Source organism: Coptis chinensis, chromosome 7 (assembly GCF_015680905.1).
Source record: "Coptis chinensis isolate HL-2020 chromosome 7, ASM1568090v1, whole genome shotgun sequence".
NCBI classification, from domain to species: Eukaryota; Viridiplantae; Streptophyta; class Magnoliopsida; order Ranunculales; family Ranunculaceae; genus Coptis; species Coptis chinensis.
This window is the reverse complement of record NC_141462.1, coordinates 30,831,320-30,853,744: the sequence shown is the minus strand read 5'-3', so window position 1 is coordinate 30,853,744 and position 22,425 is coordinate 30,831,320. Positions and strand designations below refer to the sequence as shown.

The 22,425-nt window shown below is 38.6% G+C and overlaps 1 protein-coding gene across 4 annotated transcripts; it reads right to left on the bottom strand.

The window, feature by feature from the left end:
• Nucleotides 1-18,088: 18,088 nt before the first annotated feature.
• LOC147487093 (uncharacterized) lies at nucleotides 18,089-21,756 on the bottom strand. Of its 4 annotated transcripts, none has more exons than XR_015202189.1 (4): nucleotides 21,516-21,755; nucleotides 19,117-21,347; nucleotides 18,519-18,564; nucleotides 18,089-18,133 (listed from the first exon to the last, which is right to left on the bottom strand). XR_015202189.1 is itself a non-coding variant. In XM_086572795.1 (4 exons), the coding sequence occupies exons 2-4, from the start codon at nucleotides 20,881-20,883 to the stop codon at nucleotides 18,131-18,133; spliced, it is 1,593 nt and encodes a 530-aa protein (XP_086428921.1). In that variant the 5' UTR covers nucleotides 20,884-21,347; nucleotides 21,516-21,756; the 3' UTR covers nucleotides 18,089-18,130. The 4 variants fall into 4 exon arrangements, 3 of the variants coding, with proteins under 3 accessions (XP_086428921.1, XP_086428923.1, XP_086428922.1); XM_086572795.1 differs by having other exon boundaries at nucleotides 19,340-21,347; nucleotides 21,516-21,756; XM_086572797.1 differs by having other exon boundaries at nucleotides 19,340-21,330; nucleotides 21,516-21,756.
• Nucleotides 21,757-22,425: the final 669 nt, after the last annotated feature.

Sequence of the window (22,425 nt, the reverse complement as noted above, 5' to 3'; positions counted from 1 at the left end):
GACACATTTAAATTTCAATTACCTTAGACGCACTTACGACATCTACAACTGAAATTTGTGCAATTTCATTACATAAATTTTCCTTTTGATGAGCCTGTTCCCCATCGATACCCGCTGTCTCAATCTCAGGAAGCGTCTTCTCATTACCCATTGCCCCTATTTGCAATTGCTGATTCCTTGATACATACGGTTAGTAGACTTCCATGTCACTCATGCTCCCCCTCAGGTGTTCACCAGCCTAACAGCCGGTTCAGGTTGACTCTGCTCAGTATAACACTTGTTAAATTCTTCAGTCGAAACATCTTTCAGCAAGTCTTCTCCTCCCATATCAATAACATCAGGTTGACTCCCAGACAACTGCACGCTTAGATACTTGATGAACAACCCATCCATTTGTTTAGGGGGGAAAGGGTTAATATATTGCGCAGTCTCCACAACAAATAGGTGGGGCTCAATAACACTGGGGTTGTGAGTCTCTTGAAGGACCTGCACAACACAACACGAGAGGGAGAGGGAGATATAGTTGCGAATTTGTATCCTAACAATTTTGCAATAACTATTGCCATAACAAATTAAAAAATGCATACCATTTCAGTAGGTACTTGGTTGTCGGTGCTATGACCCGCTTCAGACTCCTTTGAAATGTCATACAAATCCTGATTTAGATCAAACCCACAAAGTGAGGAGGTTATTTTTTCATATTCAGCCACCGAGGCATCTAAGGTCGATGCAAATAAACCCAAATAACGATCTCATTTTTCTTTATAGCCACTAGGACTTGACTCACCACACATGCTGACGATGACATTCTCTTGTTTGCAGCAGCCTCCTCCTCCAATTGTTGATTGTTAATCAGTCTTCTTGCGAGTTAAAAGCGGCCCCTGGCCAGTATTCAATGTGGTGGTCTTGTTCATCTTCCTCGGTGACCGATAAAGGCTCGCTTCATTCCCTCAACACATGGGGGGAATAACTCCGGTTTCTCCACCGGGATTTAGCCACGTTTGTGTTTGGGGGTACTTAGAAAGAGGCAAGTTGTTGGGCACGGTATAGTTTGACGAATCCTGGAGTTGTTCAGACACAGCTTTTCTCTTCCTCCCATAAGTTGAGGGGAGTGCAACACCTTACTAAAGGGGGGCCGGCGATCGTGTTGCCTTCTAACGACTCGGTACCATATGCGATCGTACTTCTTGTGTTATGGTAGTAGGATTATTTCTTGGAGGGGTATGTTCTTTCATCTTTGGAAGTTGGGGTGGTTTCCTAGTGGAAGGTCGGGGTGTCTTTTTTTTTACAATGACAGCTTGTTTCTCTTTAATAGGGGTTCGTTGTTTCTTCCTGATAGCTTATACTTTGACAACCTTTCTTTGGGGAACAGACTCACGTCTTGTACGTTTCCTAGTATGCACTTTTTTGGACTCACCTTCACTACTAACAACTTCTTCTCCCTCTTCATCTTCTTCCTCGTCACTATCTAGTTCCTCTTCCACCGGAGTCAGTTCTCTTCTCACATACCTATTCGCTTGGCCATGGGCAAGAGCGAGGATCTCCTATACAGTCTTCTTAATCACCTAAAACGAAACAACTTAGATGTCAAAATAATATACCAAAATGTCTAATTCGAATTGAAAAATGAGTAGAATATAATAACCCCTCATAGTTATACCAATAACGTATCCAGCTCCGAATTTCTTCTTTGCGCCAGGAGATCATAATCTTTAGACATATCGAGCAACTCTCATTTGTCATAACAAAACATGAAAATCATAAAACAAGCCTGCTCGAAAAGTAAACATAACACAGTATAACACCGTGAATAGTTAGGCAAAGAGATACAAACCTCCAAAGCAGATCTGACCACTTCTGTATTCCTAATGTCCTCTGAAATATCTAGGCGTTCGAGAACCACAACATCCACTCTTCCCCTCTTAGTCAGCTTTGATTCCCACCCAATGGCCTGACAACTCTGTCCAGGAATTTTCACCCACCCTTTAAACCACGGCAAGTTGAGAGGATCCAACCGTCTTGCCCCCAGTGGCAGAACATGGAGGAATACGCAGAGGTTGAACGCTAAGACACAACCATGGAGGGTCCCAGTATAAGGGCAGGTAGGAAACGCCGCAAAGTGGGCATTCATCTTCTCATACAACGACTCAACTTCCTTGTATACCAGTTCATAGGCAAGATAACCCCAAGGAAAAGAATCAAACTTCTCCAAATCAGCAACAATGTCAACCCACTGGACTCTGACCCCTTTTGACCCAGTTGGGATCAGGAAAGCACCAAGACAGAAAAGCCTATTAAGGTGGTGGATATCATCAGCCGTGTTTGGATCAGTTAGGGCATTATCCTTGGTTGTCTCTCTAGCCTTGAGAATCTTTTCACATTTAATTTGACCACGTAGTGAAGCACGAGCTTTTGTTAAGGGAAAATACCTCATCCGGAAATCACTAGGCTCGTTCTCATTCATTTCATAATACCAGCTAGGTGGATGTTGGGTTGAAAGCCCGATTAGCAGTGCCATATCCGACAACTTGAATGAGATGTACTTGCCACCAACACTGAAAGTTCCTGGAGCGATTCTCATTTTCAACAACTCTTAAACTAATTTGGGGTGGCTAAAATGATTGTATGCTGTTTTTTTAGGATCCCTAGAGTCCACAGTCCCATCAACCATCAGAAGAAAACCAAACGGAGAAGTATGAAAATGTTCACTTTCATCATTATCAAATAAATCAAACAGCTGCTCTCGAAGCTTTCTAGGACAGCAGCTGGAAGTAATCCTTACTTCAGGTCCCGCTGGATGTTCAACTTTCTTACCTTTCCTCTTGGAACTACTGCTTGTTTCATGACATTTTGTTAGCAAATTAAGACAATATCACTAATAAGTAGACAACAAAAAACTTTGAAACATCCTAGAGAGCACAGATGATTAATTCTACAGTTACTGCTAAAGCATACATTAAAACAAAGGAATTCCTCATCAACTGGTTACATTATCAAACACATATTCCTATTACAATATTGCTAACTAAAATAGTATGAAATCCTGGCAAAGGAAACCAAATATTACCTTTATTTTAATGTATTTTAATCTTAGCATTTGTGCAATTTTCACTGTGCAATAGTTCAACTCAACATTGTGAATCATATTGAACCAATTCATTTTCGTATATAAAAAACACACCTTTTAGGGTTGCGCATTGTAGCGAAGATCCTAAAAAAAAGTGTGACAAAAAAATGGAGCAAAGTTATGGTGACAACAAATAAATTGCTCAAACCTTTGCTTAAATTGGGGGAAGGATTAATGAAGGGAAAGTAATGAAAATGTCGAGTATTTCATCTTAATTTGGGATGAGAACTTAGATGTCAGAGTTTATAAGGAGAGAAATCAGAGGCGAGAAGTGAACATCAGTTGAAATTGAGCTTAATGTTTCCAATGCAAATTCCGGTTCACAAAACTTTCCCCCCAAAAATCGCAAAAATTAAGTGCTCTGCTACACCAGACAGACTATATGTGAAATGATAGGTATTGACCACGTGTCCGCGTGAAATTAGATTTCTAGAAGTGCCATAGAGGTGCATTTAAGTTGGGGATGTGTACAAATGAGTACACATGTCTTAATCCTAGATGATAAAATCAGAATTAAAACTCCATCGAACGGTGGCAGTTAAATTTTACGTGACAAGTGAAATACACTTTAAATTCAACAGATAAAAAATAAAATAAAATAAGGGTTAAAAATAATAACCTAAGACATAACTAAGCATCTCTGACCAAACCAAACCACACCACAATGCTTTCTTTCTTTATGCCATCTTCACTACATCATGAAGCCATTGAAATCCCTGGCAGCTATTGCATTTCAAATACTTATCTCCAACATACTTGGTAGTCTTAACAGTCCTTGATAAGCACCCAAAAGTGTATTATGAAACCCCATTGAGACATATAAAATTGGTTAATTATGTGTTTAATAATCATGAAATAAATATGTTTTCATACTTTTGCAGGTATTCGCAGTAAACATGGAAATATTGGTTAAACCTGCAATTAAGCAAGGGGAACGACGTATCCGCATAAAAGCATCAAACTTCCGAAGCTCCTACCTCTTGAACCAGGACTCCGAATGCGACAAGTGAGCTGCTCAGACAATCAGGGCGATGAACTCTACGCATAGGTGGGAAGTTGTAAAATTGCCCAAAGACCGAACCGCCACTGGACTGCACATGGACCCACAATGCGGGCCCGCAAGATTGGATGAGTCATCAATCATGGAGCATGTCAAGACAAAAATGACAAATTATTGGTGCAAAAGTGACACCTTGCATGTAATTAATTAGATTAGGTGTTAATAGTGAAAAAAAGGCAAGGTGTCACTTTGTTTTAATGTGGTGGATAAAAATGAAGTAAATGTGGTTTGATGTTTCACGTGGGAGGAAATGAGATTTCTCTCAAATGGAGAAGAAAACAAAACAAAGGGGGGACACTCCATTTACTCCCTTGACTTCTTTTCCTTACCTTGTATTATTTTTAGTTCCTTAGTGATTTGGGATTTTTTAGTTTTTAGTTTTTTTTAAGAAAGCTTGTAATAGTTTTAATGGAGGAAACTTTGGTTTTCTTCTAGAAAATAAATAAAAAGCAAGTGAGTTTAGTTAGTTTTTCTTCTTCCTCTTTCTCTCTTCTTTTTGTTCTAATTTGTAATCCTTTATCCCAAGGATCATGAGCTAACTTCCCTTTGGGAGTTAATCCAACTCATGTGAGGGAAAAATTTATTGGCTTGGTAGGTTGTTAGGAAGAACAACTAGACCTACATCCTATCCCAAAATGATAGTTGGTGTAGTGTCTAGTTAGGAATCAAGTAATGAGCTTATAGATAAGTCATTGCTTGATTTCATTTTGCTAACATGTATGAGCTTAGAAATGAGCCATACATGTTAGGGATCAAGTTTTCTTCCATTAGGGCTTGTCTATGAGTCTAGGAAGAATCAAATGAACCTTTTCAAATCAACAACTAAATGTTATTTTCACATGAGGAGGATTAGCTCTCCACCTTTTCTTTAGTAAATTGTGTTTTGTCTTAGTTACATATTTCGAATCTTAAGGATTTTCTTTGATGTTTGTGTAGGAAAGAAACCTAGTATTAATATAAACTTACTCACTAGTTCCCTAAGAGTAACAACCAAGTTGTAGTTGTCCTAGCCTTTAGGTTGGTTCGATCCTTACTTTAACTTTACGAACGCGAAGATCGTGAGTAAGGAACTTTGAATTCGCTTTTGAACCAAATTAGAGAGACCAATCTCTAACGTAGTAAAAAGAGCTATATCAAAATGGCGCCGTTGCTGTTCTAAAAGCATAGGACTTGTGCTACAGATTGGAAGTTGCATCGAGGGGGAACCCCCACTCTCTTCCTTTCTTCCTTTTCGTTCTTTCTTACGATTTTTTTTTTGTATTTTCGTATTTTGTCTCGACACACCACCTGTTCGCTCACGGATTTTTCGTTTCACTTCCAGGTACTAAAAATTAGGACTGGGAAAGTACACTGCAGGCGGTTATAAGAGTTCTGTGAAAAGTTGAACTTATTGTGACATACTTGACACGTGTGCGCATGGATGGAGTCGCATCCGCCTGTCTAACCCGCGTCCGCGGGTGAATTTGTTTTGTTGGTGCTCATAATTTACCTCCAACATTCACGGCTTAATCCTGATCTATATCCAGGCCTAACTCTCTGGACCTGTACCTGCAATTCGCCTATTCTATTGGGATTAATCACGCCGATGAATTGAAACGTCTGTTTCATTTCTTTGGCGGACTAGCGGGAAGCTACAGGTTCCAAAGCTTACTATTTTTATTTTATTTTTGTTGCATGAATGCCATGTACGTCGTTATTATGAATTAGTTTATGGATTACTATTTACGTATTAGCCTAGAAATATGCATGAATCATGTTCAAACACCTGTAAATATTTATATATGTTTAACTGGGCATGAGTTGCATATCAACGTATATATACATATAAATGGTACTGTTTTGCATGGTTATATGTCTTTCTACGTATAAGTGTCTATTGTTGCATGTTTAGTATTTCTCTACGTATAAGTATACGGTATTGTTTCATAAGTCGATTTTGTCAAGAAAGAGGAGAACATTCCAACGAGGGTTAAAATCTGAGTTGGGTAAGTTGTTTCTAAACCCTACGGGGTGAAGATGCTCTCTATATGACACTCGCAATCTCAATGAGTATTGTCGAAATCGAATAATTATGCAATACAAGAGTCGTATTTTGGTTTATGTATAATACGTTGCATATTTAGTTTTGACATATTTATCTGCGTACGTATATTATATTCGCATGCTAATGTATTTAGATACGTATGAGTGATTTGAATTTGCCTGTTACTGTTGATATACGTCTACGTAATATCGATTTACAAATTAGCGTACATATACGTTTACTGATGTATATTTGCCTGTACATATGGAAGTATTTATCGATGACACAATCTTGCTTATTCATATAGTTATACGTATGAGTAGAGTATCTTCACATGCTACTGCACCTAGTATTGTATGAGTAGATCATATTTGCATGTTTGTATTTTCACCCTTGCATAAATCTTAAAAAAAAAAAAAATAATAATAATAATAATAATAAATAATAATAATAATAATAAAATTAAAACCGACTTTGCATAAATTTTAATTCCATAAATCTTAATCATATTCCAACGGTGTCTAGAAAACTTGAAAGATTGAGGTTACTTAATTAGAACCGTGCTTGCACGGAAAGCCTCTCTCACATCTCTCTTGTGACTTGGCTGTTGGTTTATGCACACGTATTCCTAGCTTCACTGCTACGTTAGCAGCAACTTAGGCCTACGTTGTTCAACTCTAATGCTTAAAGATAATAATAAAATTCGAGTACTACTAAATTCCTTCTATCAATTAGATCTAATTTTATGCTTGCATGAGATTACGGTCTGGTTCCACTAAAGAACTTGAACATACCTATCGACGAAGAAAATACGATAAGCAATTGCGTAAGTTCTCACCTAAAAATTGTTCTTCTTCTGTTAATTACCTTCATCACGATCCTTCGTCGCCATTAACTTCTGTAATTATGGCCGACAATCCTCCACCAGCGGAGAAGCCCCTGTCGGACTTCTATACTGCATTACAGGAAGGACCTTCTTCCTGCATCAAACTTGAGGACATTGTAGGTGATTTTCGTATCCCACCAAACGTTTTTAGTTTGTTACCTATATACCATGGTTTGGAGCACGAAAAACCTTACAATCATCTTCGTAGGCTTCAACAAGTGGCCACAACATTTCACCATCCAGCAGTCTCTAAGGAACAACTCTTGCTTCGATCGTTTCCATTCACTTTAGCGGAAAAAGCGTCAATTTGGCTAGCAGGACAACAGCCACAGTCCATAGACACATGGAATAAACTAGTTCAAGCTTTCATGCTTCCGGTTTTACACTCGAAGAAAACAACCGAAATGCTTTTAAAAATACAGTTCTTTTTCGTCAAAATCCTCATGAATCCTTTTACGGAAGCATGGAGTCGCTTTTTTCTTGATCTTGTTAGAATGTCCTCATCACCAACTGGACAAAGCTGTCCTTGTTCGTTCATTCTTTAATGGTCTTTCTGATCATCAAAAAGAAACTCTTGATATAATGAACGGCGGTTGCTTCATGGACAAAGGAGCTACTGAAGCATATACTTTTCTTGACAAACAAGCGAAAAAAGGTACACACTGGGGTAACATTGAGTCCTCTAGGTCATCAAAAGATACTGTTACAAAAGCTACATCTATTTTTGAGGTAAAACCCGATCCTGAATTAAAAAATTTGATAGAATCCCTAACTAAGAAAGTAGATGCCCTTGAAGTTCAAGTAAACGATCAACTACCAAAACCAGTCATGAACGTTGACACCTCCCCATGTGTTCTTTGTCTTAGTCCTGACCATCCTGATGCATATTGTCCCTTGTTATATGCCTCCCCTTCTCAACAATCGGAGGAGGCATGTGCATTCAACATTCCTAATGCACCTTGGAGACAACATCCAAATTTCGCTTGGCGCCAAAATACCCAACAGATGGGGGCTCCTCCAGGTTTTGCTAATCCACCTGTTTGTCCAAACAACAACTTTATTCCATACCGCCAAGGAAATAATCAACAATACCAACAAGGTCAATTTCAAAATAATTCCAATGCTAATTATCAAACCAACCGCAGTCTTGTTCCAGCTAATCCAGATCCCAACTATAATCAACAACTTCTAAGCAATAATCGTGAACTACTACTTGTTGCACAACCTGCGCCACCCATTACGGATAGGACAAACAAGACTTTCTTAGCTTACATGAACCAATAGTCTCAAATTTTAACGTCTATCCAACAATCACTTCAACAATTGGCGCAAGAAAAGAGTCAAAAAGGCGTGTTTCCTGCACAAGCAGTTCCAAACCCTAAACTAGCAAACACAGCCTTTGAACTCACTAATGCACCTGGTACAAGCACCCCCAACCAAGGTGAGGTGCATGCAATCACTACTCTACGATCTGGAAAAACGGTAGACAATCAAATACGTATGCCAGATGATAAACCAAAGGAATCCGAAGGTTCCAATGAATCTATTTCTAATAATGAACCTACAGACGATTCACCAGATCAAACAAAGTCAACATCTCAGAATTTAGGAAATAAGCAAGAAGACCCCTTTTCCAAATTCTGCCCTAAGGCACATTTTCCTGCAAGCTTGGCAAAGAATAAACCTGATGAGAATTTTGTTGAAATTCGAGAGACTTTTCAAAATTTGACAATCAACTTACCTTTTCTCGATGCCTTAAAGCTATTACCAAAATATGCAAAATTTCTGAAAGATATGTGCACCACAAAAAGGAGAACTAATGTTCCTCAACAAGCGTTCCTCACCGAACAATTTCCATCAATCACCGAACACAATGGTATAGTCAAATACAAAGACCCTGGTAGACCAACGGTTCCATGCACCTTAGGTGACAAATATACGGCTACTGTGCTACTAGACCTAGGAGCTAGTGTAAACTTACTTCCATATTACTTATTTAAACAACTAGGTCTTCATGAGCTCAAGCCTACCTCTATGACTCTACAGTTAGCCGATCGTTCCATAAAGTATCCAAAAGGAATTGTGGAAAACGTCCTTGTAAAAGTCCAAGACTTTTTCCATCCTGTAGACTTTGTTATTTTAGATACAGAAGTTGCATGTGATTCCATTCCTATCATCTTAGGACGTCCGTTCCTAGCAACTGCTAATGCTCTTATTAACTGTAGGGATGGTTCAATGACCATGTCCTTCGGAAATCTATCGGTCGAGGTGAATGTGTTCAAATTGATGAAACAAATTCCTGAGCCTGACATTGATGGTGAGGTGAACAGGGTTGACAGCATTCCGCAAGAGTATTTAACAAACTCTTTTCTAGAAGATGAAGTGTACCAATTTCTTTCATTTAGCGACTCCGAGTTTGAGGACGATGATTATACACAAGAAGTAAATGAGTTATTAGAGTCAATACCATTAATTGACCCTACGACTGTGGTGTCCACTAACTTGGATGATCATAATTTTGTTTACTCATTAGACAATGACTTTCCTCAAGAATCTTTAATACCCACTCCGCCCACCCCTAACTTAAAATCTCTTCCTTCGGAATTAAAATACGTACAGCTAGATCCAAATGGTCGTCACCCAGTTATTATTTCCTCACAATTGACTGACGATCAGGAAGCTCGTTTAATTAATGTCATTCAAGAACATCGTTCTGCTATTGGATGGTCCCTCGATGACATTAAAGGCATTGAACCTACTGTGTGCACCCATCACATACACCTTGAAGAAAATGCTAAGACAAAGGCGTGAACCGGCGTCGACTAAACCCTACCATGAAAGATGTGGTGCGAGAGGAAGTTTTAAAATTACTCGATCGCGGGTATTATTTACCCTATCTCCGATAGTGTTTAGGTGAGTCCAATACACGTTGTTCCCAAGAAATCGGCATTACAGCGGTTGAGAAATGATAAAGATGAATGCATTTCATTTCAGATCCCGCTGAAATGGCGAATATGCATTGACTATCGCAAACTTAATGCCGTCACTCGTAAGGATCATTTTCCACTTCCATTCATCGATCAGATGCTTGAACGTTTAGCCAGTCATGCCTATTACTATTTTCTTGATGGTTATTTAGGTTATTTTCAGATAGTCATAGACCCTGCTGATCAAGAAAAGACCACGCTTCATTGGCCCATTTGGTACATTTGCATATAGATGAATGCCTTTCGGCCTTTGTAATGCACCTGGTACTTTCCAACGCTGCATGCTCCACATTTTCAGTGATATGGTTGAACGGTTTATGGAAGCATTTATGGACGACTTCTCAATATATGGAGATTCTTTCGATAGCTGTCTATCAAATCTTGAAAAGGTCTTTACACGTTGTGAAGAGAAAAACCTTGTTCTTAATTGGGAAAAATGCCATTTCATGGTTACAAAAGGAATAGTTTTAGGACATATCGTTTCAAAGGACGGAATCGAAGTCGACAAAGCTAAGATAGAAAAAATTGCTTCCCTTCCTATACCAAAAATAGTTCGCGACATTCGTGCATTTTTAGGACACGCAGGTTTCTATAGGAGATTTATTCAAGATTTCTCAAAGGTTGCTCGACCTTTAACCAATCTCCTGCTTAAAGATGCCACTTTTGATTTCAGTTTCAATTGCAAACAAGCCTTTGAGATTTTAAAAGCCGCATTAACTACCGCTCCCATAATTCAACCACCTGATTGGTCTAAACCTTTTGAATTAATGTGTGACGCGAGCAACTATGCTATTGGAGCTGTACTAGGGCAACACCAAGAAGATAAGCCAGTTGTCATTTACTATGCGAGTAAAACCCTTAATGATGCTCAACGTAACTATACCACCACCGAGAAAGAGTTTCGCCGTTGTATATGCTTTGGATAAGTTTAGGTCCTTACCTAGTGGGTTCTCCAACTATTGTCTACACCGATCATGCGCACGCCGTTATCTATTAGCGAAAAAGATGCAAAACAAAGGTTGATCCAATGGATTCTCCTTTTGCAAGAGTTTACTCGAAATTAGAGATAAAAAAGGTTGCGAAAATGTGGTCATGCGGACCATTTATCACGACTTGTGCGTGATGTTGATATCGATACCGAACCTATCTACGATTCCTTTCCGTGATGAACACTTTGTACTCTATTTTTCGTCCCCTTGTACGCCCGACATAGTAAATTACTTAGTTGCCAAGGAAGTTCCTTTATCTTGGTCTCAGAATGACCGAAAAAGTTTTTATCCACTATAAAATTTTATTTCGGGATGATCCCTACCTCTTCAAGTATTGTTTCGACCAACTAATCCGCCCGTTGCATTCCCCGATCGGGAACACACCGACGTGTTATCCTTCTCGCCATGAACAATCTTGTGGTGGTCATTTTAGTGGTAAGAAAACCGCGCCAAGGTTATACAATGTGGATTTTATTGGCCAACACCGTTTAGAGATGCACATGAGCATTGCAAAGCAAGCATGCAATCTGCCGCCAGACTAGGAGGATTATTTAACGAAATATGATGCCCTTAAATCCCATTTTAATTGTCGAAATCTTTGATGTATGGGGCATCGACTTCATGGGTCCATTTCCAAATTCTCATGGCTTCCTATACATACTAGTAGCAGTTGACTACGTGTCAAAATGGATTGAGGCATTGGCATGTCATGCTAACGATCATAAACGGTCGTTTTGTTCCTAAAAGAAAATATTTTTCTCGATTTGGTGTTCCAAAAGCTATAATTAGTGATGGGGAAAACATTTCGCAATAAAATTTTTGAATCATTAGTAAAGAAATATGGAGTCACGCGACAAAGTGGCAACTCCGTATCATCCTCAAACCGATTGGTCAAGTAGAAGTCTCTAATAGAGAGATCAAATCCATTTTGAAAAACTGTCAATCCATTTAGAAAAGATCGGGTTCTACGATTATCCGATGCCTTGTGGGCATACTGAGAATAGATTTTAAGACACCTATAGGGATGTCTCCTTATCGCCTCGTTTTTTGGAAAACCTTGTCATCCGGCCGGTTGAACTTGAGCACCGCGGCTCTATGGGCCATCAAAAGCCTAAATTATATAATACCAATGTGGCGGAAAGAGAAAATTGCAGTTAAATGAGCTTGAGGAAATTCGGAGTGATGCTTATGATCTCTCGAAATCCTATAAAGCTAACATGAAAAGAGTGCATGACAAGCATATTACGAAAAGATTTCAAAGTGGGTCAAAAAGTTTTGATGTACAACTCAAGATTACACATTTTTCCAGGAAAATTAAAAACTCGATGGTCTGGTCCTTTCACTGTCTCTGCTGTCACCCCTTATGGGGCTATCACTTTGAAAAACGTAAATGATGATAGCGAATTTCAAGTAAATGGCCAACACCTTAAACATTATCATGAGTTACATTCTCCAGATGTTGAAGAGACTCTTCTCAATGATCCAGTCTACATTGACTAATAGATTCGCTGGTGTACTTATTTCCATATGATTTAAACAAGAACAGTACGCCATTTGGGTAGCCGAGCCCTCTTCTATTTTCTCTTCTAAAAATCCCTAGAGTGTGTGGTTGCAAGCGCCGGAACCATAGTCCTCAAAAACTCTACTTCAGAACTGAGTATAAATGTCTTCTGATAATCGAGCAAACGTGCCTCCTGGAAAACAATAGGTACCAAAAATTTCAAATCCCTCATTCTCCTCCCTTTTCTATTCTCTTCCTCGCGAACTCCAACTCATCATTTGGTGTAAATCTCACCCATCTCGAATTGGTAATGGTCGTAGTACTTTTGCTCGAAAGCGACGTGCACGAAGGATGGGGTGGTGTATGAATTGTCAACAACACTTCTGTCCAGGTCTTGATCTTCTATCCAAGATGAGCCGGTATAAGGTATATTATTGTCTGACACCATTTCGGCGGGGATAAACTTCGTGCCGTCGTCCGTTGTTCCGGGTTGGGATTCGTCTTGAGGATCCGACGTTAAAAGACTCACATTCGTCTTGAGGATCTGACGTTAAAAGACTCACATTTGTCTTGAGGATCTGACGTTAAAAGACTCACATTCGTCTTGAAGATCGGCGTAAAAAGACTCAACATGTATATACTCATTTTTTTTATTTTTCCCTTAGCACCCGGTGGTGCCCAAAGAGAGTCGCGGATATGCAACATCGGACATTTCCTAGTTCGATGCGGGCAATGGATTCCACCGAGCCGACCCGATCGAGTTTTCTATGGATTGTTTTGAGGCGGTTTGAGGCTATACCATATGTACTAAGGGTAATATTATTATTAGACCATTGCACGCGTTGGTCGGGGATGGTACCGCCCCCGAACCCTAGGCCCCCAAAACATAAAGGTTAAAGTTTCACCGGTCGGCTGGATTGGGTTAAGCCCAGGCCGACATGAAAGTTGCCTGATTTAAGCTGTTGTGATATGTTGTTTCTTTTAGACTGCCGGTGTTGTTGACACGTTCCTCTCGACTTGTACATTTGTATATAAAAGTGTAAATAAATAAAAACAAAAAAAAAAAAAAAGTTTAAATGTAATTTTGTCATATTCTAGTGGATGGCATTTTTAATGCCGATCATTTTGATATCTCATCCGTTCAATTTGGAGTTAAAACGAATCGAATTTCCACGTTAGAAATTTTGGAACATTTCGGGACATAAGGGGAATTTTTGGAATTCATTTGGGCTTGGGCCAAAAATTTGACCCGACCCAAATTCACGGATACATTTACAAAACCCATGCGCGAGGCACCCACGCGTCCACCCCTCTCATTTCTTCCCCCTCAAAATCCGGATCTTGGTCTCCACCACAAACACCTCGCGCGCGCGACTAGGAAGCAGTGAATTCAACCCGCGCAAGCGGGCCAAACTCCACCAAATTGAATCCCCTTCCTCCAGCACCATCTCCTCCAACAATCCTAGCTATTTCCACCCTCAAAATATCATCTACACCGCGCTATGGCAGCACGAAGGAGAATCACAGTTGAGAGAAATTTCGAAAATCTCTACAATTCAGGGATGTTTCACCCATTTTTCACGAGGAAATTGCTAGTAGAGAGTGGGAATATCTATTGCATCAATTCCATTTCAAGACTCCAAAGATTTAGTGTTGAAATTTTACAACAATGGAGGTTTTGGGGAGATGAATTTGGATTCTGGCGGATGGGTTGGAACGTGAACTCACCGGAGTTAATATCGAATACAAACATTGATTCCAATAAACTCGATAGTCCGACCCCTCGTTATTGTCGTGAGTATCTAACTACGAGGGATTTGATGTTTGACACGCTTCTCGGGGAGAGTACAACATCGCTCGAGCTGCGTGTACCAAAGATTCGCCAGACGTAACCAACTTCGCCCGTCAATGGTCGGGCGCATAAACGCGTCATTGGAACTTCAAAGACGCCCCGGCGTGAACAAGACTTTCTTGCACTGCCGTGGATCCTCCAGAAAGGAAGAACACTTTTCAGTATGGTCCATTTCACGGGCCATATTCTTACGACCGCGTCAAACAAAGTCGACTCCTCTTCTTTGTACTTGTTACTTAGCTTATGCTTAACTTAGGGTTCCAGTCCGCTACTCCTTTCATTGAAACAAGGTCTTTCGAGAATTTTGAAATTTTCGAGACTTGTGTTTTGGACCACTGGGACCCAGTAGCTAGAGATAACATTGAGCATGATAACGCACCCTCCTCCTCCTTCATTTGTTTTAATCGCTTTTAATGAGGGGCTACCATGCGCCGAATCAACACTCCCATGGAAGCCTTGAGGCACATGAACACTAGTATCGTGGGATGTTTCTTCGCCAAGAAGAGATGCTTACTTCCCAAAATGACTTCCCAAAGAAGAAATGCAATCGCCAAGGCCTTTTCCAGAGAATGATGATGGCAAATCACCGCAATTCCAAGATCAATTGCTCTACTCTATAGGCCACATTCCGCACACAAATTTTAGCGTAAGTTCAGAGTAGTGGTCAAGACGTAGAAACCCGGGTTCATCTTCTACTAACGGGAAGATTCCCAAGAGTTTGTTTATTTCCCTTGGCTTAGAAATGACCACTATACCATAATAGGCTATTACTAACAGTCAAAAACCGTTACAAAAAATATTTGTAACACTTTTTATCCGTAACAGTTTGGGCGTGGGTAATCTGTTACAAATATTTGTAACGGTTTAAAAGCGTTACAAAGCATTATTTTGCTAACAGTTTTTTCCGTAACTGAAAATATTTGCTAACGGTTTTCTTTGCTCAATTGTATTACTATTCAGTAACAGTTTTATAAAGTTAGTAACGCTTTTTTTGTGTTACTCCTTTCTAACATTAGTAACGGTTTTATAAAATTAGTAACACTTTTTTGTGTTTTCTTTTCTAACATCGAGAACGCTTTTATAAAGTTAGTAACGCTTTTTTGTGTTATCGATTTATAAAATTTGTAACGGTTAATTTTCTTTTTGGTAACGGTTTTTTGCGCCTCATAAGTGTTACTCATTGCAAAAAGCTTACTTACGGTTTTCACTATTACAAAACTATTTCATATGTAAAAAAATAATTTCCCCCAAAACCACTCTTTTTGGGAGACTACTGAACCTGCATAAAGATGCCCCCACTTATTCGGTATTCTACAATCATCCATAACATAAACAAGAAATTAATCTCACAAATACATCCAATCACATAAACTTTTATTAAAATAACATCACCAAAACATCTTTCATAAATAGGACTTGCCATGAATGAAATACTCACTATTTTCCAAATCAATGGGACTTGTCCTTAAACTCAAACTCTCACGTCATTTGTATAGAACTAGCACCTTCAGTAGTTGGAAGCATCAGGGGATGATTTTGAAATGGTATCATCAGAAAAGTCCCTTTCATCCTATACACCAATAGAAATATATAAAATATAAGTCAGGCAGTAAAAAACAAATATGTATAAATATATACTTATATCCTATTCTTAAGTAGTAGCTCATTATACTCAAACTACAGAATTCAGAAAAGAGAATATAGTAGCAAGCTAGTAGCAATAGAAGCATAGTATAGACATGAAAGTTTATATAATGCCCCAAAACCCTATAACCTTGTAAGACACCTTGACTAAAGACATAAAAATTTCGACAAAGTCTCATCTGTATTTTCAACATTTCATATACATAAATCTCGGCCATAACCTCGAAAATCAAATAATATATTGATTAAGTAGAACTAGCCACTCAAATATATATTGATTCGTAGAACCAGCTACTTAACCATCTCGACCAATGCCAGTTAAGTCAAATAACCAATCCTCGAATAAAAAAGACACTATAAATTATATACACTAGTATACTACATTCCAATGGGGGCATAAGCGGAGTGGGGAAGATTTTTTTTTGGGGGGGGGGGGGGTGATATGAAATGTCCATCTTACTTAGGTTTCAACAATTTTTATGCTTTCATACATAGCTTGACTGGATGACCATTCCTTTCCCAGCCTTTTTTTCATTCATTTGCCTTGGCATCTCCTGGCTCAGTTAAAGTAACATATTCATACCTAACAATTTTTCACACGCCACCAGTTTCATTGTCACAGTACATTTGTGGAGAATTTAAAAGAAAGAACCTATCTTAATAATTCATAACAAACCATATTACGTCAATGGAACACCTAGCATTTTGAAAGAAATATAATACTGTGACAACATGGACAGGGACAAGGAGAAAAAAAAATATGAAAGGTTTGTGTTTTTGCAATTAAAGATGAATGTAATTGAGTTGATAACGAATTGGAAGAGAAGTAGGCTATAATAGCTATAGGGTAAGGTGAACAGCACTATCGATGAAGTTGGACCACTTCGGATAAATGAAGTTCAGAATGACAAAAAACATAAGCCAAAATCCATTTTTGTGACATCCATATAAATCAGCCTAGGTAGTTCAAGGCAGAATATTCTCCCCATAACTAAGTATTTAATTAATTAAGCTCGCTGCAAACCAAGATTACTAGGCTTGTAATTTGAAACAATTTCTATATGTTATAACACAATGTAAGTAACTTATTCTATTTACCTTGAGTCTTTCATTGGATCCAAAGACTAGTGAGATCTACCAAAGCCACCAAACAAATTTGACAAGGAAATACTAAAGAAAAATACAAACACTCGAAGTTGGTCCATGACAATGACGACAAGATAATATTTGTCCAAATAATGACATGTAAGAAAAGATCTCTCAAAATCAATTTTAACACCATCGATTAGTTTACTTACCACAATCATTTTACTTGAAAAAACCCATAGAGATATACTAACGATAATAACATATAAAGCGGATAATAACCACAAAAATGCATTTCCACAAACAATCCAGGAGACTCAAAAAGAAGAGTTCAAACTGCATAGTATTCATATATTGGTATCCCATCCGCTTATATCTAAACAAAGTAAGTGCTTCTAAATACTCATTCTCAACACAACTCGCGAATCATAATCGCCCACGAGATAGAATCCTTAACAATCATTTTATCAAAGAGTTCTCGCGTGCGAATCCGGACTACCACAAGAAACATACATGAATAATAACTTTGTTGGCTAATAGTAAAGTCATCCCATGACCACTTTTGGTCATGTGAGTGTGAACTTGTACACCGGCCAATCCACACGTATATGGGTGCATTCTTTTATAAGATAAGCATACACACCATGTGGTATAGATAGTTTTAGGGCGCCCATAAAGCGTAAAATGTTTGCGGTCAAGTCACCGCCATGTCGTGGATAATATAATAGAGCATACCCATTACATATCCGATTAAAGCAACAAACCGGAAATAGAGAACTAACAACTCCAAAAAAACAATTAATTTTGATGTCCGATTGTTATGTAAAAGTAAATATCATAAGCCCTAAAATCATATCCCTTGTAGAGAAGATAGTAGTTTCGCTTCAAAGAACATGCACAAATGAAAATAAAAAATCGTGACCTTTTGCAAAGAACTCAAATCGAACTTGGACTGAAACAAACTGAGCAAATCCCTCACTGAAGAATTAATCCAAAGAGAGAGAGAGAGAGAGAAGTTAATTAATCCAACTGAAAAATTACCAAACCCTATGTAATTAAAAGGAAGAGGAAGGGGAGGGCATATTTACAAGCGGTGGCAGGAAATAACTCAAGAACGAAACAGATTTGAGACAAATAAGACATTAGAAGCAAATGATGTGTACATCACATGTAATTAATCCTCTAATAAGACAAATGATGTGTACATCACATGTAATTTTGTGCAACTATAATACATTAGAAGCAATTACTATCACCAACCACATTCTCGCTAACTACCCTATAGACCGCTCATTCCAATTTTTGCTGACTATAGACTATTAGAAGATTTTTAAATGCAACAAAGAGATGTTATATGAAATACCTTAAGCTTAGGCACAGGTCCAATGAGATCATTAGAAGACAAATCCCTAAAATGTGAAACGCAATACAACAACACCCATTAGACAAAACCATGACATATGGCTTGGCAACATGCCCATCTTTGAAAAAAAAATATCCTCAAGAAAGGTCAAATGCAAGTGCTGCAATTTATGAATACAAAGTGAGTCATTTCATGAATACTTGGGCAGTAGATTTGTTATTCAAAACTTCTACTTGCATTGCTTCATGAACAAAAATGTATATTTCATAAAAAGAGGCCATGTATCTTCAAAATCTATCTAAACAGGCTTATGAACAGAAAACATCTAGATCAGTGGACTGCAGAAAAAATTAAAGAATTAACACGACACATAAGTGCAATGGTTAACATGGAAGCTGCAAAGAAAGCAAACTAAGACTAGGACCAATAAAGTATTTCCTTTCCTTTTTATTTTTTGAACAAAAAGTGATCCTTTATTTCTGTGGAATAGCAAGGTTTTCTATTTCGTAGACTAAAATTATTGAGTTGACAACAAATCGTTAGAAAAACGGATAATAACATAAAAATTTAACTAAAATGATACCAATAAATCGGATACCATTCAATCAATTCTTCTGTTTAGTTCTGTACTCTCACATAGATGGATGTCGAAAATGACAGAAACCTCCTTCATTGCAATAACCCCTCTGGTGATACCAGCACAGTTGGGTTCTGTAAGGTTTCCAGTACGGTGATACCAGCACAGTTGGGTTCTGTAAGGTTTCCAGTACGGTGATAGTTTCGCCGTACTATCACCGTACTGGCAGTGTTTTCAGAAATACCTGTTTTCATAAATCTCCTGATAGTTTCGCCGCATGGCAGTGTTTCCAGCTGGTGTACCCAACCCATTATTGACATTTCCCCGCTGTGACATTCCCCAATTAGTTGCTTCATTTCCCTCTGATGCTGTTACCAAATCCATGGTCACTGTTTCTTGTGCTGGTCCTCCACAACTCAACTTTGGGGGGTTGGCTGAGCCACAAGAAGGTTTTGAGTCTGGATCCAGATTATATTCCGAGATAGTATGTGTACTTACATATGCAGCAGAACTGTTAACAACACACGGATCATTTCTCCATTTTTCAAAAGGTAACACAGGTTTTTCAGCAGCAAATGCAGCGATAGAACCAAAACGCATTTTTTGGTTAACTGGTAATTCATTGCTCCATTCGAGTGATTCTGACTTAATTATAGGACCCTGTTCTGATTTCTTATCTGAAAAATCCCATCCTTGATTCTCTTTTGGAAGATTATCACAATTCCCAGATGAGTTTCCAATCAAGCCACTCGAACCAGCAAGTTCAGATGGTAAAGTTTCCGAATTCACACCTACATCAATCAAGGCTTCATCTAAGGCAGGTTGAGGAGGCTCTGCAAAACCTTGGATTTCAACTGAAATGATTGTCGACATATCCCGACTCTTTTCGCCATCGAATTCAGACATTGTAGGAAAACATGTTTCAGACGTTGTTTGAGGATCAAGAACATCCTGTAAGACAGCATGTGAAGCATCTGCCAGAGTAGATTTAGAGATCCTTTCTTGACAAGCCAACATAGTATCACTACCATTCAATAATCCCCAATCAAGTGATGAGTTTCCAGAAAACACCACTTTCAACTCTAGTGTTTCTGCAGTCCAACCAGATGGTTCAGAGCTCAAACCATCACTTTTAGCGGGTTCAATGTTACCATCAGCAAGGCCATTAGCATCCTCCAAATGCGAATTTCCATTTAAGTCAATTTCCTGGTTGCATGTTCTCGTTACGTTACTATGCATTCCTTGGGCAGTAAAACCTTGGGTTTCGACAGAAATGATAGCCGACACATCACAAGCTTTCTTTCTGCCATCCAATTCAGACGTTGTAGGTAAACATGTTGCAGACTTCGTTTGAGCATCAAGAACATCATCCTTTAAGACAGCATGTGAAGCACCTTCCAGAGTAGACAGAGAAGTCCTTTCCAGAGGGGCCGACATAGTGTCATTACCATTCAATGACTCCCAAGCATGTGATGAGTTTCCAGACCGCACCGCTTTCAAGTCTACTGTTTCTGCAGGTGAACCAGACAATTTAGAGCTCAAACCATTAACTGGTTCATTGCTATCCATAGGAAGGCCATTAGCATCTGCCAAATCCGAATTCAAGTTTAAGTCAATTTGCTGGTTGTCTGTTCTCATTAAGTTATTATCCATTCCTGGAGTAGAAAAGCCTTGTGCTTCAACCAAAATGATATCTGACGCATCATGAGATCTACTTTTGCCGTCCAATTGAGACCTTGGAGGTAAACATGCTCCAGATTTTGTTCGAGGACCAAGAACACCAACCATTCAATGAACCATGTGATGAGTTTCCAGACCGCACTGCATTCAAGCCTAGTGTTTCAGCAGTCCAACCAGATGGTCGAGAGCTCAACCCATCACTTTTAGCTGGTTCAGCGCTACCACTAGTAAGGCCATTAGCTTCTGCCGAATCTGAATTCCCATTTACGTCTCTTTGCTGCTTACTCGTCAAGTTACTATGTATTCCTTGGGTAGTAAAACCTTGGGTTTTAACTGAAATAGCAGCTGATATATCATGAGCTTGCTCTTCGCCATCCAATTGAGACCTTGTAGGTAAACATGCTTGACAGTTTGTTTAAGGATCAAGAACATCAACCTGTAAGAGAGCATGTGGAGCATCTACCAAAGTAGATTGAGAAGTTCTCTCAGGAGAAGCCGATATGGTATTGTTGAGCGTACCATTGACAAAACCCTACCTCGTTCTAAAACAAAAATCTGAAATCCAATTAAACCTAACGCAAATAATGACAACAAGTCATGAAAAGAATTGAAGAATATTTACTAATAACGAAAAAAACCCAAGAGGAAGGAGCGAAAATAAAAAATTTAAATTTTCCAAACCCTAAAAAGAGAAGAAGAAGAATTGAAGAAGAAGGAGAACAAGAAGACAAAAAACTTACCATCAATTCTTTTTAGATCAGGTTGTCTAGGTTTGAGCTATCCACATCTCGGCCCTCTGAAAGTGAGAAAGTGAGAGAGATGAGTGCGGTTTTGGACTGTCTTTTATTTTTGTGATTTGTTTTTTCTAACGGTATCAATGTGTTAGCTCACCGTGAAAAATTAATTCTGATAATTATCTGAAATTAAGTAACGGAAAAATTTACATAGTTACGCTTTGTAAACGTTAGTAAGTGTGTTATGGTGAAAAAACGTTACTAAGTGAAAAAGGAGTGCGTTACTAAATCACCCTTTTGGTGTGTTATTTATCATACCAAGCTCAACACATCCAAACCATTAGCAAATTCATTACGAGTACCACAATGTAAACAACTTGACAAGTACTAACTGTGACAGTTGTACTCACTAATCACATAAAGCAATAACTAAGCACTTCAAAATTCTTCTCTGAATTTGTTCACTGTTTGAGGTTTTTCAAATTTGATCAAGGATGAGGGAGCTGGAGGTACATGTGTTTCCAATTGTAGTGAATCATCATGATGACTTATAAGTCTTGTGTAGGCTGATGAGTGGTCGACGACCCATGATTCACAACTACGAGCATGCTTTCCGCGAGTCTTATTATTGATGATGAGTTTGTAGATGTAAGGGATGAGACCTTCCATATATATATATAGGTACTTCGAAGATCAACAGATTAACTAGTTTGTCCTTTGAATTGATGTAGTTAGTGAGGAGTGGGAAATATTGGTATATAAAGAACGAAAAGTGAAGTGGAAATTTGAATGAAGTGGATTCAAAATGTGAACAACGCACATATAGAATCAGACTTCAAAGCAATCCATTTTGAAGGGTTTGCCTTGTAAGTTGACCTGTCTTAATGAACTTATCACTTAGAAGCTTGCACGCAAG

What these genes read in the sequence shown, in the direction of transcription:
- LOC147487093 (XM_086572795.1), bottom strand. Translation starts at nt 20,883, where the DNA reads ATGGTTGGTGTTCTTGGTCCTCGAACAAAATCTGGAGCATGTTTACCT. An exon ending in CAGGAGATTTATGAAAACAG is followed by an intron (nt 18,565 to 19,339) that starts GTATTTCTGAAA and finishes TTCACATTTTAG; the next exon opens with GGATTTGTCTTCTAATGATC.